Source organism: Colius striatus, chromosome 10, assembly GCF_028858725.1.
Source record: "Colius striatus isolate bColStr4 chromosome 10, bColStr4.1.hap1, whole genome shotgun sequence".
Lineage (NCBI taxonomy): Eukaryota > Metazoa > Chordata > Aves > Coliiformes > Coliidae > Colius > Colius striatus.
This window is the reverse complement of record NC_084768.1, coordinates 30908967-30928950: the sequence shown is the minus strand read 5'-3', so window position 1 is coordinate 30928950 and position 19984 is coordinate 30908967. Positions and strand designations below refer to the sequence as shown.

Genomic DNA, 19984 nt, shown 5'->3' with positions numbered 1-19984 from the left:
AGGCGGGGCCGGAGCCGAGCTGAGCCGTGCCGAGCCGAGCCGAGCCGCGCTGAGCGGGGCCGGGCGGTGTTGCTGCGCGGCGCGTTCTCCGGGCGCTTCCCGGTGCGAGCGCCGCTCCGCGCCGCCCCGCGCCGCCCCGGTGGTGGTGCCGCCTCCTCGTCGGGGCGGGAGGCGGGTCCCGGCGCGATGCGGCTGCCCGTGCGCCGCCGCTGTCGCCCGCCCGCCGCCGCCTCCTGAGCTCCGCCGCAGCCATGGAGCGGAGGGCGGAGGCGCCGCCGCCGCAGGGCCTCGACTTCACCGTGGAGAACGTGGAGAAGGTGAGCGGGCCGCCCGCAGCCCACGCAGCCCACTCGCGGACGGTGGCGGGGCGGGGGGAGGCGGGATGCTGATGCTGCCGCGGGGGCGCTGAGGCTCGGGGAGGGGGGCGGGGGGCACCTGCTTGACGGTGCCGGGCCCGGGGGGCGTCGGCGTGCGGGGCGGCATCCCCGCTGTCCTGCCCGCAGCTGGGGGTCCGGGGCGCGGCGTGGGAGCTGGAGCCGGCGGCTCCCCGAGCAGCCCGGGGAGGGAAAATGATGTGGCAGAAATGGGAGCAGAAGGGAGGAGTTGTGTCTCCGACGGGCGTCCTCTGGGTCTCCGTGCTGCAGCGACGGGCAGGGAGCGCCCGCGGGTCCGGTCCTGGCTGCTGGACCAGCAAGTGTGAAGTCCTCGTAGGGCAGGGCAGGAACTCTCGCCAGGTGCTGGAAACTGTTGCGAATTACGACTGGGAAAAGCCTTTAGAGGGCGGATGGCCCCGTGATGATGCCTTTCTAAACCCGGAATCCAGCACCCTTGCTCCTACTGATGCTCGAGGTCCTCCTAAGGCAAGAAGGGAAAGGTCGCGATTGTCAAAACCCGGGGTTCGGGGAATGGCCACAGCAAATCGAGGCCTGCCAGCATCAGGCTGCTGCTGGGAAGAGCCCCGAGCAGTCCCCGAGTGACCAGGGATTCATCATGGAGACCAAGCAGGGCACTCCAGCCAGCCCCCTGGGGAACCAGCTGCGCAGAGAGACTTTCCCTCGGGCTGTCTTGCAGGTGATGGGGGCAGGGCAGCAGAGGATGCATCCCTGAAGGGCAAACAGCAAGTGAGCACTTCTCCCTTCCACTCACCCTGTAGCCAGACATCTGCTCCGAGACTGACAGCCTGTCGATCCTTAGCTCTGTCCCCAGACAGCTAGTGGGAATCCCAGTGTCCTCATTTTTCCTTTATAATAATAGACTGAGCTCCTTGCCAAAGCGATGCCCACGGGCGTGCTGGTGGGCACACGGCTTGCATTCTGCACCCATCCCTCCCCAGCAGCTTGCCCGGCCCGGTGGGAGCTGTGGGCTCAGGAGCATCGGGTTTGTAAGTGGGTGCTGGTGTCCTTTGCAGCTGCAGGTGAAGCAGCCCCCCTCTGCCAGGGAGACAGAACCAGAGCATGGCCGGGGGGATTAACCGATGCTTGGGAAATGCTACATTAATGCAACCTTCTGCAGCTTAATCTGCATCTACCCAGGGCTGACGGATGATTTTGCCTCCGACTTCCTTTCTCTTCTGCAGACACAAACCGCTCCTTTGTTTGCGCCAACAATGAAGCGCACACTTGCCCGGGGAGGGTGGGCAGTGCCAGGGCGGGGGGCAGCCGGGGCGAGGTGGGGCTGTGCCGAGAGGCAGCTCGCCTCACCATGCAGCTACGGATTGAGTCTGCTGCTGCTGCCTGGGAGGAGGGAAGAGATGCCCTCTAGGATGCTTGGGCTCCCCTCCCCCAGCCTGCCCAGCTTCTCCCGCTCTCCGCAGGCTCTGCCGCCTCGGTGGTGTCCTCTGAAGGTGCGGCTGTGGGCCCGTGGCAGGGCTCTGAGCTGCTGCCTGGGTGCAGCAGCACAGTCCCAGCCCAGGGGAAGAAATGTGAGGTGGGATCAGAAAAAAAGTCAGAGGTTCAGCAGCTCGGAGCCCTCCTGTGTCTGTCTGTCTTTACAAGGGAGGGCTGTGGGGTGTTCCTGGTACAGAGTGAAGGAAAGGTGGGCTTTGCTGGGGGCTGTGCTGGTGGGAAGCAGGTGGGAGAGCTGCTTTGTCAGAGGTGATGCTGGCAGATAAATGATGCTTCTACTGGCCCAGGCTCTTCAGCTTGCCAGGTTTTATGCATTCTTATATTAGTAACACAGAATACTGATTAAAGTTGAGGTCTGACTTCACTCTGAGTCAGTTAGTGATAAGTGCTGGGGTTAGGAACGTTGGTAAGGAGCCACTTATGGCTTAAGTGAGAGGTTCAAAGCCTCTCCAGGTCACCTGCAGTGGAAGTCATCAGCCAGGGAAGTCTCTGGCGAGACCATGCCCATCATGCTTTTCTGATGGTTTCCATAGAGAGGATTCGCGTCCTTGGAAGACCCTTCTGTACCCTTGCTGTTGTTTATTATGTGGTGGACTGGGCAAATAATCCCCCTGCCCAGTTCTGCAGGGCTCTGGGTACCCTTGTATCTGAAGAGGATCATTGTCATGTTTATCCAGCATGACCTGTGCCAGAGACAGACAGTTAGATAGCTCCAGCTGTGGCCAGTGGTTGTGGGGAGACGAGAGAGCGTGGATGCTGTAGGTTGGTCCCACGCTGCCCTTTGCCAGCAGGCAGGTCTGAGGACCCAACCTCTGTGCCTGAGGAGATGTCAGGTTCAGGTGCTGCACTTCAGGAGCCATCTGAAAGTTGTTTCCTGTATTTTTTGCTCTTGTTTTGCCATGAGAAGTTCTCTCATGACACAGGGCAGGGAGCAGGGCCACGCTGGGGCTGAGCCACTGTGGTACAGTTACCGTGTCAACATTCCCCAGTCCCAGCTGAGGGCTGCTCAGCTGCTTTGTGTTTTGCATCAGAGCCTGACCTAGATGCTGCTCTGGCTTTGGCACAGCTAGAACAGGCTGCCATGCTGGCGTGGCCAAGCTGTGTGGACCTGCTGAGTGTCTGGCAGCCCCAGGCTGGCTCTGCTTCCCCCACCTCTGCTGCTGTGCCTGGAGGGCTCACAGAGAAGGGAGGGCTGGGCAAGCCCAGGGCTTCAGGCTGCCAGGATACTCGGCCACCCCGTGCATAAATGGTGCGATCTGGTTCATGACCTGCATGCCCTTCTGTGTGCCCAGGGGCTGTCCCCAGCGTGACTGCCAGCCTGGTGATGCTGCCAGGGGAAGGTGATGCTCCTGCTGCCTGCAGTACGGACCCTGCTGTGATGAAGGTGGATTGCAGATGTTTAGTTCCCTCTGTGTCCATCTTGGAGGAGCAGTGCACAAGCAGGGCTTGTGCCTTGCATCCTTGGTGTCCCCTAAGTCAGGGGTGGCAGCACCTAAAACACCCTGGTGTTGGACGGGAGAAGGGGAATACGAGAGCTTCATTACCTGCTTTCAGTGCAGCTGGATCCGCCCCAGCAGCATCCCTCTTTTTGGAGTAAGGAAGAAAGCAGAGCCATTCCTCTATGCATTTCCCAGGTACCTGCTCTTGCCCTCGTTTTTTGGTCTGATTCCTTCCAGGTCCTTCCTCCCTTGGGCTGCCTCTCATCCTTTGGGGTGTTTGTAATATTCACTGACGTCTTTTTCCCTAGCACATTAGCGGTCTGGCATCTCTGGGCCTTCCAGATTGCCTTGTGCCTCTCTGGAGATGCCTGATGAATGCACAGAGGCTCTCTGGCAGGATGGGTAGGCGGAGTGTCATGGAGCTGACATCCGGAGCCTGCTGTGATGGGAGAGGGGTGGCTTTGATCACTGCTCCTCCGAGATGCTGAGCCTCAAGGATGTGGCAGCTGCCGGGGCTGCCTTCCACTCGGGAGGATGGGCAGGAGAAACCCAACTGCATCTGCTTGCTTCAGGAAAAGGTTATTGCCTGTCTTCAGGAACCTGATCAAGGGAATTATGGACACCTCAGGGTGGGGGAATGGTGTCCCCTGTCTGGTTTACTGATGGTAGCAGCTTGACCACCTCTTCCTTAGAGGCAGCCCACGTACACGAGATGTGGCAGCCATGGCAGGGATGGCAAGTTAGGGGCCTCTGCAGGGCATGTTCTTGCAAAATTTAGGGAAGCAAGGAGTCACCTTGTTTAGTATTTAAGCAGATCTTCACTGCAGAAGTAGATTCCACCCAAAGCCAACCTTGACTGACCGCTTTCCTCCTTCGTGTGGTGTGGTGGTGATGGGATGAGGGGGCAGCAGCTTGTGTTTGCCAGGGCTCAGCAGTCATCACTGGAGCCTTGTCTCAGCTGCTGTGCCTTACAGAGCAGGAATGAGTGGGCTTGGTGCCTGGGCACTGGTGGGAATTCCCCTCAAAACGCTTCTGAACTTGTTTACTGAAGTGATGGGCAGAAACACGGGATGATGGGCAAAGTTGTTTAGGTCACCCCACAACTTGTCCTGGGCTCTCTGGCCTCACTCAGCCTTTGTTTGTGCAGGCTGCTGGCCACCATTGCTGAGAGCACACGTGTCTCCCACAGCCCCATTCCTGCTGGAGACTGTGTCATTCCCTGCAAAGGGCTGCTGGCAGCAAAGCAGAGGAAGGGATGCTGAGGCTGCTGGGCTGCAGCCCTTTCCAGACAGCCAAGAGCTCGGTGTGGGCAATCTGGGCTCAAAGAGGGGCTCTGAAGTGGCAGCACCTCATTAGGAGACAGGGGAAAAAACACCCCAACCCATTCTTTGAGATGCTGGCAACGTGTGGGTGCCTTGAGCAGGAGCAGCATGCCTGGCAGCACACGCACAGCTTTAGTTTGCATCCATTTGCTATCCTTGTCTCTTCAGCAGGCTGCTGGCCGTGCCGGGGGGCAGGGCTGGTGCTCCCCTTGCTTACAGGGCCATGGTGATGGCCAGAGCTGAGGTAATGGTTGTACTGGCACAGGCCTTCAGTGAGAAAGGGCAGTGAGACACATCCTGGGGGTTCTGATGGAAGAAGGCTGGTGGCTGCTGGGGTCCGTGGCCACCGTTGCCCTCAGCATGCTGAGGCTGTGGGCACAGGGCAAGCAGCAGAACAGGGATGTGTTTTGCTGTTTCCCCTGTCAGGTTGCAGACCTCGGGGCTGTACTTGCTGTCAGCTCCACATGCTGAAGTGGGCCTGTCCTTGCTGGGGACCCATCTCCCCATGGAGCCCACCGGGAATGGTGGGCAGCACACTCCTCTCTGTGGGACTAAAGCCATGTGTCTAGGGCTCTTCTTGTCACCCCACAAACGGCACAGGCACAACGCCTCTCTGCTGGGGACCCTGTGTTTGTGTATTTATGCTGGACAGTCAGGGAGACAGCTCCCTGCAGAACCTCCAAGGGGTGAGGACTGGGAGATTCCAGGCTTGTGGCAGCTCCTTTTCCCTTGTGATACCAGAGATGAGGTGCTTTTTCTTGGTAGTAAGTCTCCTTGGACTGATCCCCTGCCACCTGCCACAGTTACCCCCATGGGACTTCTGACCCATAGTTTTTGGATAAGCTGCCCTTCCCCCAACCCAATGCAGCTCACTTCTGGCTCTCTTAAGGGGCAGCTGCTGCTCCAGTGGCTACAGCCTGACTGAGGCTTTGACCACAGCTTTTTAAAGCGGAGAAGAGCCATCATAACAAGCTTGAATTATTTTCAACCAAGCATAGCTGATGTTGAAGAAAGCTCCTTCCCTGGCCAAAGGGCATAGCTGACAGCCAGGCTGTTTACCAGCTCTCATGTTACAGGTCTAATTGCGGAGGAGGCAGGTCTGGTGTCAGCCACCCGTTCAAATCAGCATGCACAAAGCCTCCCCGTTAGGTGTCACTGCCCAATTTCATGCCTTCTGCTTCTCCCTCCTGGCACTAATGAGTTCCCCTCATCATGTCCAGCGCTTCCTGATGGGCCTGAGAGTGCTGGCTGGCACGGTGGTGTCAAAGTCCAACAGCAGCGGTGCTGGTACGTGGCTCTGAGCTGGGAACAGTCAGTGCCTTCCCTTGCTGGGCACGAGCATGCTGAGTGTTCAGGTACCCTTCTGTGAGGCAGGTAGCCCCACAGCCTCCTGTCCCACACTCTCAGCAGATAGGGCGTGAGCCTGGCCTCCTCCCAGTGGCTTCATCTGCTGCTTTGAGCTGGGCTGGGATGGTCCCAGTATTGATGCCCATGCTTGGAGGTCCTCTGTGTCATGTAGAGATGGGATGTGCTGTTGGCAGCCCTGGGGCACTCGCTGCCTTCCTCTCTACCTGGTGTCCTGCACACAAGCAGGAACAGCCGTGCTCTGTCCAGGAACTGCCGTGGCCAGTCCCACCCTGGGCAGGGTGCTCAGGGGAGGTGGGTATGAAAGCCAGCAGCTATGTGTTTCCAGAACATTCTTCTGGTGTCCAACAGCTTGCAATGTGACTCTTCAGCGTGAGCTTTGTTTCCATCCTCTGAATAACAGTGTAGTTGGTAGACATTATCATCTCACTCCTCAGCACCTCTCCCCGAGGTGCTGAGCAGCAGAGGCTCCAGCAAACATCTCTGAGGGCTTCTGCTGGAACCCTTCCCCGAGGGCTGTGGGCTGGTGTTGCTGGGCAGTGGGTCCCGCTCCGAGAGCTCAGTGGTGACAGTGGGCACCGTGTGCAGAGTGGAGTGTGAGGAGTGTGGGTGAGGTGCTGGGATGACAGTGATCAGAAAGCTGTCCCATGACTGGAAAGCTGACCCTGCCTGGGAGGGATCTCACCACCCCATCGCTCACTGTTCCTCTGATGCAGTGGTGGTGACGTCTCCCCAGCATGAGCGTTGAGGGGAGCATCCGCAATAGTGCTCCTCTTTGCTGGGCTCTGCCTGGTTGCTCACTCCTCCCCCTTCTGTTGGGTGATCCCACGAAAGCAGCAGGGTGTGCTGGCTCAAAGGCATTGGCAGACCCAGGCCCCAGCCCAGCACACGTGGGGTGACCCATCTTTGCAGATCCTGTGCTGGATTACAGGTTGAGGCTTCTGGGCAATGTGTACAGATTGTGCCTCAGAGTGTATGTTAGCAGGAAGACTATTCAAAATAGAAGAAATCCATTAATGTGTGTGGGTGTAAACAGAAAGGCTGGGAGGAGCTGGGAAAAGTCCTGGGCTGGGGAGCAGGCAGAGAGGATCACCGCTGGTGTTTGCACCTTGTGATGGTGCCCAGCAAGTGGGGATGGAAAGAGTGGGCTGACACCAACGCTGGGAATCTCAAACCAGATTTCTTTTGAAAAGAAAATAAGCAGCAAGCTCTGATGAGAGCAAATAAGAGACTGAGCTGGTAATGGAGGAGATAGTTGGAAGCTCCAGCTCAAGCCGTGCTGCAGGATGACTCAGTCCTCAGCAGAAGAGCAGGGGCAGGAGCCAGCTTCCTACCCCCAGGAGTGGTTGAGCTTCTAGCACATCTGCAGCTGCTGCTCCATAGTGAGGTAGATTGTTGTCCTGAGTGGAGGAGGTGATAGTGCTTACCTCTGCCCCAGCAGCTGAGTGATGCTCCAGACAAAAGTCTGAGATAAGTGGGAACAGAGCAAGGTCTCAGCTAGATGCCTGTTGGCTTCCTTGGCCACTCTGCCAGGACAGATTTTTCTCTCCCTGTGTCCTGCCTATCTAGGGTTAACCTTTTCTGTGTCAGGATCCATCTTTTAGTAGGACAGATGCCTGTCCCTGTGCAGCCCAGGCTGGCTGTCTCTGTCTCTCTGTACTTCATAACCTCTTTCTTTCTTCCCAAGAGGTTATCCTTATTTTCCCCCACCACAAAGTCTGGCACAGAGGCCTTTCAAATGATGACCCAGGCAATGCCATCTCTGTCAGGTTCCTGCCATTTTGTCCTTCTCTTTGGTCTTGTGCTGTGAAGCAGCAGGAGGCACAAACTCCTGCTTAGGAAGCTTGTTCTTGTGCTCCAGGCTGCCAGCTCTGCATGCTTAAAAATAGGGTTTAAATCCTCTCCTGGATACAAGAGCCACACAAGAATTTCATAGAGCTTTTTACATGAGAGGAGGAGGATATCTGAGACCTGGAGTTGGTGTGAGGACACAAAAAAGTCCTCTGCAGCTGCTGGAATCATCCTCTGAATTGCTGGTGGGGTGTGACGGGGGCCTGATAGCCTAACAAATGCCACTGCCTTTCCTTGCTCCTGGCATGTGCAGGCAATGGTTTGAAATGAAGTGCCTCGATCCAGGCAGGAAAACTCGCTGCCAGAAGATGGAGTTCAGGCAAGGGGCAGTTAGTGTCCCCCCTCCACATCCAAGGGCGTCACTAAATACCAGTTGCACCCATTTAGGATAACTAATTAATGTTGACCTTAAGATCTATTTTATACTCCTCTGCAAATAAAGCCTGGCAGCCTCCATAAGGCTGCTCATGTGGATCTGGGCTCTGCAAAGCAGTACCTAGATTTTGCACAGCTGTCAGAGCAGGTAAGTGATGTTCCCCTTCTCTGTAGGAAGAGGTGGAGCGAGCAGCCCGGGACTGCGGTGTCAGGCGGTGACAGGGGTGGGGTTACACCCCAGCTCTTCTGGCTTAGCTGTAACTGGGTGGGTTTGGGAATACTTCAAAGGCACTCTGTGGAGGGATTAATCCCTGTGGTTAGTGACTGTGATTTTCCAGGGCTCTGTGCAGTGTGACAGATGAAGATAGCTGCAGTGGCTCTTGTGTTCCTGGGTCCAAGCTTTGGGCCACCCGTGCTTTCCGAGAGCCACGGCACCTTTCTGAGAGCGAGTGCAGGTGGAAGGCAGGAGTGCCAGTGTGCCGAGACCCTCACAGCCCTGCTGGGGCAGAGGGGTCCCCTGCCCACCCCGGTGACGACACATCAGCAGGGAAACAGGCGGGTTCAGCGTGAGCGAAGGTGGGGATGGGAGATGACTAAGGAAAAGAAGTTTCCAGAGCGCGACGTGAGAGGAGGAGGGGAAGGACACTCTGCAGGTCCTTGCTTGCTGCCAGATCTCTCTTGCTTCCCCGAGAGCTCAAGGAGGGAGGTCAGCTCGTGCAGGCTGGTGCGGGGATGGGGGCTGGCTCTGGGGCCAGGGCTCCCTCCCGGTGGGCTTTCCCCTGGCAGGACCGGCCACGGTGCTTGGTGCTCCTCAGCCGCTCTAGGATGCCTCCCTCTCTCTTCCAGGCTCTCCATCAGCTGTATTACGACCCGAACATTGAGAACAAGAACTTGGCTCAGAAATGGCTGATGCAGGCTCAGGTGTCCCCGCAGGCCTGGCACTTCAGCTGGCTGCTTCTCCACATGGACAAAGTGCCCGAGATCCAGTACTTCGGTGCCAGCGCTCTCCACATTAAGATCTCCCGTTACTGGAACGACATCCCGGCCGACCAGTACGAGAGCCTCAAGTCACAGCTCTTCACCCACATCACCCGCTTCGCCGGCGGCTCCAAGATCGTGCTGACACGGCTGTGCGTGGCGCTGGCCTCCCTGGCGCTCAGCATGATGCCGGAGGCCTGGCCCTGCGCCGTGGCAGACATGGTGCGCATGTTCCAGGCAGAGGACTCCAACGTGGACGGGCGGGCGCGGTGCCTGGCGCTGCTGGAGCTGCTGACGGTGCTGCCCGAGGAGTTCCAGACCAGCCGCCTGCCGCAGTACCGCAAGGGCCAGGTCCGCAGCGTCCTGGCGCAGGAGTGCGGCTCCGTCTTCCCTTTGCTGGAGCAGCTGCTGCAGCAGCAGGACTCCCCGGGTTTCATCAAGCAGAAGGTGTTGAAGTGCTTCTCCAGCTGGGTGCAGCTGGAGATCCCGCTGATGGACTGCGAGAACCTGATCCAGGCGGCTTTCACCTCTCTGCAGGACCCGGAGCTCTTCGACACGGCGGTGGAGGCTGTGGTCAACGCTATTTCCCAGCCCGATGCCCAGAGGTAAGGGCAGCCTCTGCTGTGCGCTGCGGGCTGGTGCTGCCGGGCTTCGACAGGGAAATGGGGTGGGGAGGAAAAAACACGGGCTTTTTTCTGGCTGCTGTCGTAGCTGGAGGCGATGGTGAGAGGATTTGGAAGTGAGAGGTGTTAGAAGCGGCTGGAGGCTACTGGTTTCCCATGGTTGGTCCTGGTAGGCTTTGCACCACTTGTGAGGACCATGTAGTCTTGGGCAGCCGCAACCCTTCTGCACCCTCCTCCTCTCAAGCAGACGAGGATGGTCACTTTTAGCCAGGCAGCAGCTGCCCAGCACCTGCAGAGGCTCAGAAACCCTCCTCTGCCTCCTGCTGCTGGTCCTGATTTGATGCAGAGATAATAAAACAAGACCTGTCAGCCTCCTTCCTCCTGGCTCCAATGGCTTGTGCCGGCCAAGGATTTGTCCTTTGTTTGTGGCCCTGGCTGCCCCTGGAGCAGTTGAGCTGGGGCAGGTCCTGCCAGGGCCATGCTGCTGAGCTCCAAGCTGAGCTTGTCTGCTTGGCCAAGTTGTCCAAGCTGCTGTCATCTCTCGGCACTGATGCCTGCAGAAGGAAACGCACATCTCCGGTTCCATGGCCACATCCCCTCCTGGCTGCTTAGCAACCTTCCCCTGAAAGAGGAGGGTTTCCTTGAGTGCTGGGCTGAGCTGCTGCTGCTGCACGTCCCTGTGCATCACGCAGGCTCTGACCCTCTGCAGCGGTGCAGGTGCTGCTGCGGTTGTGAGCCCTGCCCCTCCCCTTGGCTTCAGGGCAGGGGGAGCCTGGGGCTGCAACCTGACAAGGGGGCTTGCGTCTGAGGGCTGCAAGTCCCGGTGCACAAAGGGACCTGTCAGGATTTTGTCGTGTTGCCGGGTGTGGGGAGGGGTTGCCTCGTTTGCTCGTGTTCAGAAGATGACCACAGCAGTTTCTCCTTTCACCCGGCAGAGGCTGTGGGACAGCCCAAGCCCTTGTATAAATTCTTGCAGAAGATGAGGTGAGAGAAGGTGACTTGCAGTTCTGAAATGTTCTTCCTCCTTTCCATTTTGCCTGAGTCTCAGGAGTCCCTTGGCTGTGATTCCTCAGCCATGTGCCAGACCCTGGCCCTGTCTCGTTGCATTAAAAGCCCGAGCTTTCTGTCGAGCTATCAGAAGTGATGAGAAGTGTGGCTGACAGCAGTTTCCTCTCTGCTCCCACGTTGACCCTGCCATGCAGTTTCTGGTCCTGCCACGCTGGCTACTTCCACAGAACATCACCAGCACTTGCTCTCCATCCTTCTCCCTGGAGGCGTCACTGGCCGCAGCGCTCTGCTGTGGCAGGATGGGGCAGGCAGCCCTGAGAGGCTGCCCAGTGTGTGAGTCACACAGCCCCTGCTCCTGGGACACGGGGACAGCAGTGGCATTGTCCCAGGGCTGCCCTGCCAGGCAGCGTGTGGTGGTGGCTGCTGCAGGGAGGAGCAGGGCTGTGCTTGGTGCTGAGATCTGGAATGGCTTCAGGAGTGGGGCAGCTCGCAGATCCATCACTTCCTGCCCCCGTGGGCTCTCTCTTCCCCTTTGTTCCCTGTGTCCTCCATCCTGCGTCCCTCCTCCTGCTTCCCTTGTGCTGGCTGTCCCGCCCCTCCAGCTTTGTTACTCAACCACGGTGGATCCAGCTCTTCTCTGAGCCCCCGGGGAGTCTCCTGACCTTTCTGTCTCTTTCCTGCACAGTCTGGGAGATCTGTGTTGCTTTTCAGCTGCTCTCTTCCTCTGTTGTCTCCCATCTTTGTTTCTGCAGGGACCTGGCTCCCCACTGCCCTTGGCCACAGGCTCAGAGCATCCTTGGAGCTGGGCTGCTGATGTGGTCCTCTCCAGAGGACCTCTCACGTCCTGCTGAGAGGCATGGCCTCAGGGCTCTTTCCCAGGGGTTCCCTTGGGTGATATGGACCCTGTGTCTTTCCTTCTTGCTTCCCCCCAGCTGATTCCATTGACAGTGGTGCAAAGCCTATCACGCAGATGTGCTTCTACCATCAGTAGAAGGCCCAGTGGGCTCAGGAGTTTGACTTCTGCTGTTGAAGGTTAGGTGGCCTGGAGTCATCTTCCCAGGGGAGCACCACCTTGCAAGGCAGCCCTCACACTGCAGCTCCTCACCCCAGGAGCAACCCGTGTCCAGGCAGAGAAGGGCAGGTGGGACCTCATGGGTAAGGATCCCATGGCCATGGTGCAGCCTCACCCCTGGGCAAGTGGCTTTTACTGGCAGCTCCCCTGTCCCTGCCTGCGAGCAGCACTGGGTGCCTTCCCTGCCTTTGAGGTGTTACTGGAGGTGATGCAGCAGAGATTTGTAGTTGTGAAGTGTTTGATCTTGTCTGCCAGGAGGGTGGGAGCCTTTTGCACCCAGAGGAGGGGCTGTCCTGGGTGTTGCTTGAGTCTGGGTGCTGCTCCTCTGTTAAGACATGGCACTCCTGAGAAGCCTCAGAGTCTTGGCCATTGGCTGATAACTGAATCCTCTCCGAGCACCTCTCTGCTCTCAGGGGCACTGGGAAGCTCCTGAGTCGCCAGAGGGCAGGAATGGAGATATTGCTGCACCTCATTTGCAGAGGAGGCTTGGGCTGGACTTTGCATCTCGTTTGAGGATTATCCCCCAGCTAAGTGGGTCGGAGAGCTCGGTGGCACGTGCTGCAGGGCCAGAGCTGGCACACAGCCCTTGGCCACGCTCCTGCAGCCTTGGGGGTGGCGATAGAGGGGAGAGGGAGCTCCACAGGGTGTGTGCCCATGGTGGGAGTCGCTGCACGTGGGCACTGGACACTGAGCTGCCTCTCTGAAAGCAGCAGGAAGAAGAATTGCACTAGAAGAATTTTCCAAGAGCTTCATTAGGAACAAGTTTCTAATATGGTGTGGTTTTTTTTCATCAGGACCTGGCTCAGAGTTTAGATTAGGAAGGATGGGTTTGTGCTGTGTGAGCTGCCCATATCAGCCCTCTGTGGGTTGTCCCCTGTACCCTGGTGTGGTCTGGGAAGTGGTCCCACCGAGGGAGCTGTGGGTGCTGCAGTTCCCTGGGCTTTGAGAAGGGACCAGACACACAGAAGAAAAACTCACTGAGCTCCTAAACACCAGGATGGCAAAGGAAGGCTAACAACAGATGACTGGAGGGAAATACATGGGGAGCCATTCCCCTATGGCTGTCACATTCATACCCCATTTCCAGGCATTTCCAGTTGTTGGCTGCTGGGAACAAGCCAGGGGCTCGCCTGGGCCAGGATAGTCTTGTCCTCCCCTGTCAGCAATGGGGCAGCAGGATGGGAAGTGGTGGCTGCCTCCTGAGGCAAGCTCTGCACCCGATGGCATGGCCTGGGATTCCCTGCTTGTGGATGTGGAGGAGAACAGCTCAGCTCCAGTTGGCTTGGCCATGATTCCCAGATGGATGGTTGAAACAATTCACCAAGAGCAGGAGTTTCGCTCCTCACTGGGAACCCTTGTAGCCAAGTCACCTTTACATCGGTGTAGGCAGTGAGCAGAGCAAGGTGGTGCTCAAGAGACATGGTTCACCCAGCCTTCTCTAGAGTCTTCACTAACATGGGATGAGTTCGCAGCATGGAAGTGAATCCAGATGGTTCTCTCTGTTGGCTGTGCAGGGAGCCCAGAGGACCAGCTCAGGTCCTGGAGTCTGCTCTATGAGTACTTCAAGGTCACTAGAAGAGGCAGGATCCTTGTCATAAACTCCTAAAGTCATGAAAACGTCTCTAGGGCAACATAAGCTCAGTGCTGTGGAGGAAGGACAGCTTTGTCCTACGCTGGAGCAGTGGAAGGTCCCCTGTGCCTTTTTGTCTGGACATTGCCTTGGCTCTCTTGGGCCAACCCTGACTGCAGCATTGGTTCCTGGGGAGAGAAGCTGGTGAATTTCCAAGTTCTCCATCATCACATCACTCCCACGCTGCCACGTGCATTGCTCATGGGGCATCAGAGGCTTGGGAATGGTTTACATAAAAATACTCATCCCCTTTGCCATGTGATTCCCTCTGGGGCAGAGGGATGAAGGAGAGGTAACCCCTGGCAGCACACAGGGAGGATGCTGGGGGGGACACTGGGACTGGAGCATCACTCTTTCCTCTGTCCTCGTGCCCCAGACCTCTCCTTACACTGCTGGTACTGAGGGCTTTGTCCTCTCCTAAATGAGCCATGGTGAGAGCTGCTGGTGCGTGGGGCAGCCCTGCTGCTTGCTCGCTGGCTGCAAGGTGAGTGTGTGGCTGCCCTGGTGTCAGCACTCACATCTCTTCCCTGAGGTGGGCGCAGGAGAGCTGGCATCACGTGCGCCTCCTGCTGCGCTGCCAGCATCCATGGCCCCGGGGCAGGCGGCGAGCGCACAGAGTAGCTTCAGCCCCGGATAGGTTGGCAGGGAAATGGCAGGCTGCTCATCAGCCCCTGGCATGGCCTCACTCTGGGGCCCTGGGCTGCGTTTCACCTTGGCTGCCTCCTTGTCGTTGCCTTGGTTACCATCTCCTACAGGCAGCGGCGCGAGGGGAGGCTGATGTGCGTGATGTGATGTGGGAGAGCTGTGCCACAGCCCGGGAGGGTGAGGGGCCAGGGAGGACGTGCCAGGGGACCAACATCCTCCCTGGGTAGGCGTCCCTAGGGGTGGCTGCCCACTTCATCCTAGACAGAGAGCACAGCCTCGATGCGCCCGTGCTGGGAGCTGTGTGGCGTCCCACGGGCAGCTCAGGCTGCCTCCGTGCAGAGCTGAGGAGTGTGGGCTGGAACGAGACCCCAGCTCTGCCCTCGCCCACTCCCTATCCCCACAGGCTCAGGGCTGCCTGTGGCAGTGACAAGCCGGTGCTGGCAGCCCAGAGGGCAGGTCTGGGTGAGCAGATGCCCGCGCTGTGGTGCAGTGGGAGATTTGCACAGAGCTGATGGCCACTGGCTCAGCCCTTCTCTTTACTCGCAGAGGCTCTATTGCAGGAGTGCTCAGGGCTTCAGCCTTCATCCTGATGCCACAGGCTGGGAGGAGAGGCCCTGTAAGCCTTAAGGGCTCCTGGATGCAGCCCATTGCACAAAGCAGCCTTCCAGTAGGGAAAGCTGGGCGGGAGCCCTGCGAGAGCAGCAGGAGGCACGGATGCCAGGGCAGCTGATGCCGGTGTGGTGATGCCCAACTGATTCAGGCTGTGCCTGCAGGTATGTGAACACCCTCCTGAAGCTCATCCCACCCGTGCTGGGGCTGCAGGAGCAGCTGCGCCAGGCGGTGCAGAGCGGGGACATGGAGACGTCACACGGGATCTGCCGCATCGCCGTGGCCCTGGGGGAGAACCACTCCCGGTGAGTGCTGGGCATGGGCCCAGCAGAGGCAGTGAGCTTGCAGCAGCCCTCAGACAGCCCTGCCCTGCACCCCGTGACGTGTGTCAGGGCAGAGGAGCCGGGCTCACGGCAGCGGTGCCACGCTGATGGTGTTCTCTGCTCCCCAGGGCCCTCCTGGACCAGGTGGAGCACTGGCAGAGCTTCCTGGCCCTGGTCAACATGATCATGTTCTGCACCGGCATCCCAGGGCACTACCCTGTCAATGAAACCACCAGCTCCTTGACGCTCACCTTCTGGTACACGCTGCAGGTCAGTGGGGCCATTGTGGGACAACCTGCCCAGGTCCAGGCAAGGACAGAGGCACCAGTGCATGGAGACTGGGGTCTGGCCTGGCTATGTTTGATCCCCAGCAGTTTCCAATGCTCCCACTTCTCACCCTGCCCTCGCAGCCACCTCAGGCCATACGCCTCAGAAATGCCAGCCCTATGGCTTGACTTTTCTACCTCTGGTCTCCCTCAGAATGGTAAGCCAGTATTTAAGGGCCTCATTAGCATAACTAATTAAAACTTCATGCTAATTGTTATTTTATCCAGCAGCAAGCCAGGTTGTTTAGCTCCTTGCTGCACCAGCTGCAGGCAGGGAAGAGAACACGTGCCGGCTCACTGCAGGCTAGAGCCTGCTGCTGGGCTGGTGACCCTGGTCTCCTGGAAGGGAGAAAAGAGGGCTGAGGGTTGCCAGTGGCTGCCCAGCATGGGGTCTGTCTCACAGGGCCAGTGTTCCCTGAGCCAGCAGAGCAGCTCTGCCACGTTGTGCTCTATTTTTAGCCTCCGTTCATCCCCCAGCTCCATTGCTCTGCAACCCGCTGCAGCGTGGTGGAGCGTGTGCAGGGGGGGGATGACAGCGCTGTGCCAGCAGCTCCTCTGCTGCAGGGGGTGGCTGAGGCTCCCACCTTCTCTAGCTGCTTCTCCACATGGGTCTGAGGATGCAGGTGCAGGCAGGAGTGTGCTGTGCTCCCCAGGCATCCAGCCCAGTGCAGGAGTGTGCTGTGCTCCCCAGGCACCCATCCCAGCGCAGACAGGAGTGTGCTGTGCTCCCCAGGCACCCATCCCAGTGCAGGCAGGAGTGTGCTGTGCTCCCCAGGCACCCATCCCAGCGCAGACAGGAGTGTGCTGTGCTCCCCAGACATCCATCCCAGCGCAGACAGGAGTGTGCTGTGCTCCCCAGGCACCCATCCCAGTGCAGGCAGGAGTGTGCTGTGCTCCCCAGACATCCATCCCAGCGCAGACAGGAGTGTGCTGTGCTCCCCAGGCACCCATCCCAGCGCAGACAGGAGTGTGCTGTGCTCCCCAGGCACCCATCCCAGTGCAGGCAGGAGTGTGCTGTGCTCCCCAGGCACCCATCCCAGCCTGCTCCAGGGGGTCCTGGGCACGTGTGCTGCTGGCACAGGCCTGCTGCTGGGGCTGGGCCAGGGCAGGGCAGTGCCACCCCGCTGTGACCGTGCTGTCCTCAAACGTCCGAGGGACTGCTCGGCTGCTGGGGCCTCTGGCATCTTGCCTCCAGGTAGCACTGCTGCTCCAGAAGGGCTCAGTATCAGGTGGACCTTGGGGAGCTGGAAATGCAACCTCCAAGGTGTGAGAGGTCCCACCAGCCAGGGAGATGTCCCGAGTCCCTTGTGCAGTGGACATGTCAGCTCAGTTTTCTTTCCCCTGCAACACCTGATGTATTCCCCTTCCTGTCCCAGGACGACATCCTCTCCTTCGAGCCAGACAAGCAGGCAGTGTACCAGCAGGTCTACAGGCCTGTCTACTTCCAGCTGGTGGATGTGCTGCTGCACAAAGCGCAGTTCCCCTCCGATGAGGAGTATGGCTTCTGGTCTTCGGACGAGAAGGAGCAGTTTCGGATATACAGGTACAGCTGGGAGATTTGGGTTTGTGTGTCAGGCAGGCGAGGATGTAGGCATCCTGGAGAATGAGTGCTGTAGGGACACAGGAGAGATTCATTTCACCATGAGCTGTTTTGGCTGTGGCAGCGATGTGGAAAGGGGTCGTTGTTTTGGCATGGCACCCGTTGCCCTGCCTGGGAGGTTGTGGGAGCAGCCTGCATGGGGGCTGTGGCAGCGTGCCTGTGCAGGCAGTGCCCATGCCCTGCCTGGCAGCGGGAGGGGATGTCACATCTATGTGTGTAGAGAGCTCTGCAGGGCTTGGGGACAGCATTTGGAGACCCCTGTGTTCTCTGCAGGGTGGACATCTCTGACACACTGATGTATGTGTACGAGATGCTGGGTGCTGAGCTCCTGAGCAGCCTCTATGACAAACTGGGCCGTCTCCTGACCAACACAGAGCAGCCATCCACGTGGCAGGTGAGTGAGCCCTCGAGGACCTATCCTCACCACAGAGCAAGGGGCATGTGGGAGAGGCGAGGAGTGTGACCCCCTTGCCAGCACACATGCAGGCTCTCTGGGGTCTGCTGGGGAAACAGGTCTTCTGCCTCCCCTTGCTGCGTGCTGCTGAGAGACCAGACTCCCCAGCCCCTGCAGGGGGTGCTGGGCAAGGGGTTGGGGTGGGCATCGAGGACCAGCTCTGACAGTGCCTCTCCCACCCTGGCAGCACACAGAGGCCTTGCTCTACGGCTTCCAATCCATCGCCGAGACCATCGACGTGAACTACTCTGACGTGGTGCCAGGGCTGATCGGCCTCATCCCGCGCATCAGCATCAGCAACGTGCAGCTGGCCGACACCGTCATGTTCACCATCGGTGAGGCTCTGGCTGGCGTGTGGGCTGGGCTGGGGAGGGGCAGCCCCCCACACCCCACCCCCGAGGCAGGGACTGGGAGCTGAGCACCCCAGGAGACGGGGAGCGAGAGCTCCAGGCGCCGTCCCACGCTCCCATCCCGTGTGTGTGTGTGTGCAGGGGCCCTGTCAGAGTGGCTGGCTGATCACCCCGTCATGATCAACAACGTGCTGCCGCTGGTGCTCCAGGCCTTGGGCAACCCTGAGCTCTCCATCTCCAGCGTCTCCACGCTGAAGAAGATCTGCCGGGAGTGCAAGTACGACCTGCCGCCCTACGCCGCCAACATCGTGGCCGTGTCGCAGGTGGGAGCCACGTGGGGACGTGGGCTGTGCTCTCTGCCCTTTCCTCTGCAAGGATCAGGCCAGCAGCAGCTCAGGGCGTCTTGCCTATCGTCTGGTGTGCTCCTGGGGCAGTAGGCACAGGTGGTGGGCTCGGTGCCCTGCTGTGAGTGCAGAAATGGCAGGCAGTGGCTGCCTTGATTGCCAGAGGGTCTGCTGGGGCTGCACTTGGGCATCTGTCCTCTCCCCAGGGTTTTGTTTGCCTTGTTGGGAGCAGCATCCTGCCAGCTCTGCACTCGCCAGGCAGCTGGTGCCACTGCTGAGCATCTTGGGTGGCATCCTGGTGTTGAAGCCTCTCCATGGAGACTGAGCTGGTCTCTGCAGTGCTGAGGCAGCTCATCCTCGGCTCTCAAGACATGGGACAGATGGGGCTCAGTCCTGAGGCACTAGAAGGGATGGGCTTGGGCGAGCTGCCTGGGTGTGCATGGGAGCAGAGGGGGGCCGGTGGAAAGGATAAGCCTCTGCTTTTAGAGCCAGGGGGACACTGTCACTGGAGTAAGGAAGCCCTGGCTGAGTTTGTCTCCTTGAGCTGTCCTGCTGCAGAGTCCCTCCAAGTCGGGGGGGCTCCCCTCACTGGGTGGCTGAATGGGCTGCCTTGGGGAAGTGCTTAACAGGGCACAAGGAGTTTGCTCCCTGCCTGTGGCAGGTTGTGGGAAGTGAACTGTGGCTGCTTGTCTGTGCCCACACTAGTGTTAGTTGGCTGGGTCTCCTGTGTCAGTCCTGACTCCTGGAAGGGAAGGAGCTTTCTGCAGCACTCACCCTGCTCTTTCTCTCTCCCCTTCACTTTAACAGGAGGTGTTGATGAAGCAGATTCACAAGGTAAGAGGGGCTGGCTCATGCCTCTGGCTTGTTCTGCTTAACCTCCACACCCTTTAGTAATGCTGGGCTGAAGACAGGAGGGATGCCATGGCCATGGCTGGGCTGTCCCTGGAGCAGAGCTGTGCTGCAGCCATTATGTGTGGGGCCAGGAGAGGCGCCGACTACCTCTCGCTGTGTGCCCAGGCCCCCAGGCAGAGGGAAGCCCACGGGCAGGCTTAGCTCCAGCAGCCCTCAGTCCCTCCAAACCCAAGGACACTGAGACAGGAGGCATGTTTTCAAGGGGAAAAAGAGGGGAGATCGGTGTGGGGACAGATCCAGACAGATGCCTGTGACCAGGAGAGGGTGGGACACTCAACTCCCCAGGGGATGAGACAGGCTGTGCAAAGGATGATGTGCCAAGGTGGGGGCAGTGGTGCCAGCGTGGAGGTCTCCTGGCACCAGCTGCTCCTTCCTTGGTGGGCTGCTAGGAGGAAGCCAGGTGTGCTGGTGGCAGAGCGCCTGCTCCCCGCTGCTGCCGTGCTGGCAGGAAGCTGCTCCCCTCTTCTTGCAGTGAGATCCATGTAGAGTGACCCAGGCAGAGCAGCTCAGGAGCTGCAGCACACCAGGGTCCCAGCCTTGCTGGCCAGCCCCCTGGCAACTGTCTCAGCATGTGTGTGGCTGGGCTGCAGGCTGGGCAAGTCACTTGCACCATTGTGTCTCCTCTCTGTCCCAGACAAGCCAGTGCATGTGGCTGATGCAGGCTCTTGGTTTCCTGCTCTCTGCACTGCAAGTGGAGGAGATCTTGAAGAACCTGCACTCCCTGATCACTCCCTACATCCAGCAGCTGGAAAAGCTGGCTGACGAAACGGTGAGTGCCTGTGTGCTACCCCCATCCGGATCTGACTGCTCCCACTGGCTGTTACCCTGGGGCTGGTGTGTGGCAGCAGCACTCCTGAATGTGGCATTAAGAGAAAGCACAGCACAGGGAGCCCCTCCCTGGTGCTTTGCCTCTG

General features: G+C 58.9%; 1 protein-coding gene across 3 annotated transcripts in view; it reads left to right on the top strand.

Annotated features, from left to right (window-relative positions):
- Positions 1–67: 67 nt before the first annotated feature.
- IPO13 (importin 13) overlaps positions 68–19984 on the top strand; it is a 32429-nt gene continuing 12512 nt past the window's right edge. For 2 of the 3 annotated variants that reach the window (XM_062003227.1, XM_062003229.1), the window contains exons 1-10: positions 68–317; positions 9043–9779; positions 14926–15066; positions 15213–15354; positions 16787–16953; positions 17284–17404; positions 17652–17799; positions 17956–18137; positions 18966–18992; positions 19705–19839. In XM_062003227.1, coding sequence (XP_061859211.1) covers positions 252–317; positions 9043–9779; positions 14926–15066; positions 15213–15354; positions 16787–16953; positions 17284–17404; positions 17652–17799; positions 17956–18137; positions 18966–18992; positions 19705–19839 — 1866 coding nt within the window. In that variant the 5' untranslated portion in view covers positions 68–251. The remainder of the gene's footprint in view (positions 318–9042; positions 9780–14925; positions 15067–15212; positions 15355–16786; positions 16954–17283; positions 17405–17651; positions 17800–17955; positions 18138–18965; positions 18993–19704; positions 19840–19984) is intronic. The other variant, XM_062003228.1, reaches the window with a different exon arrangement.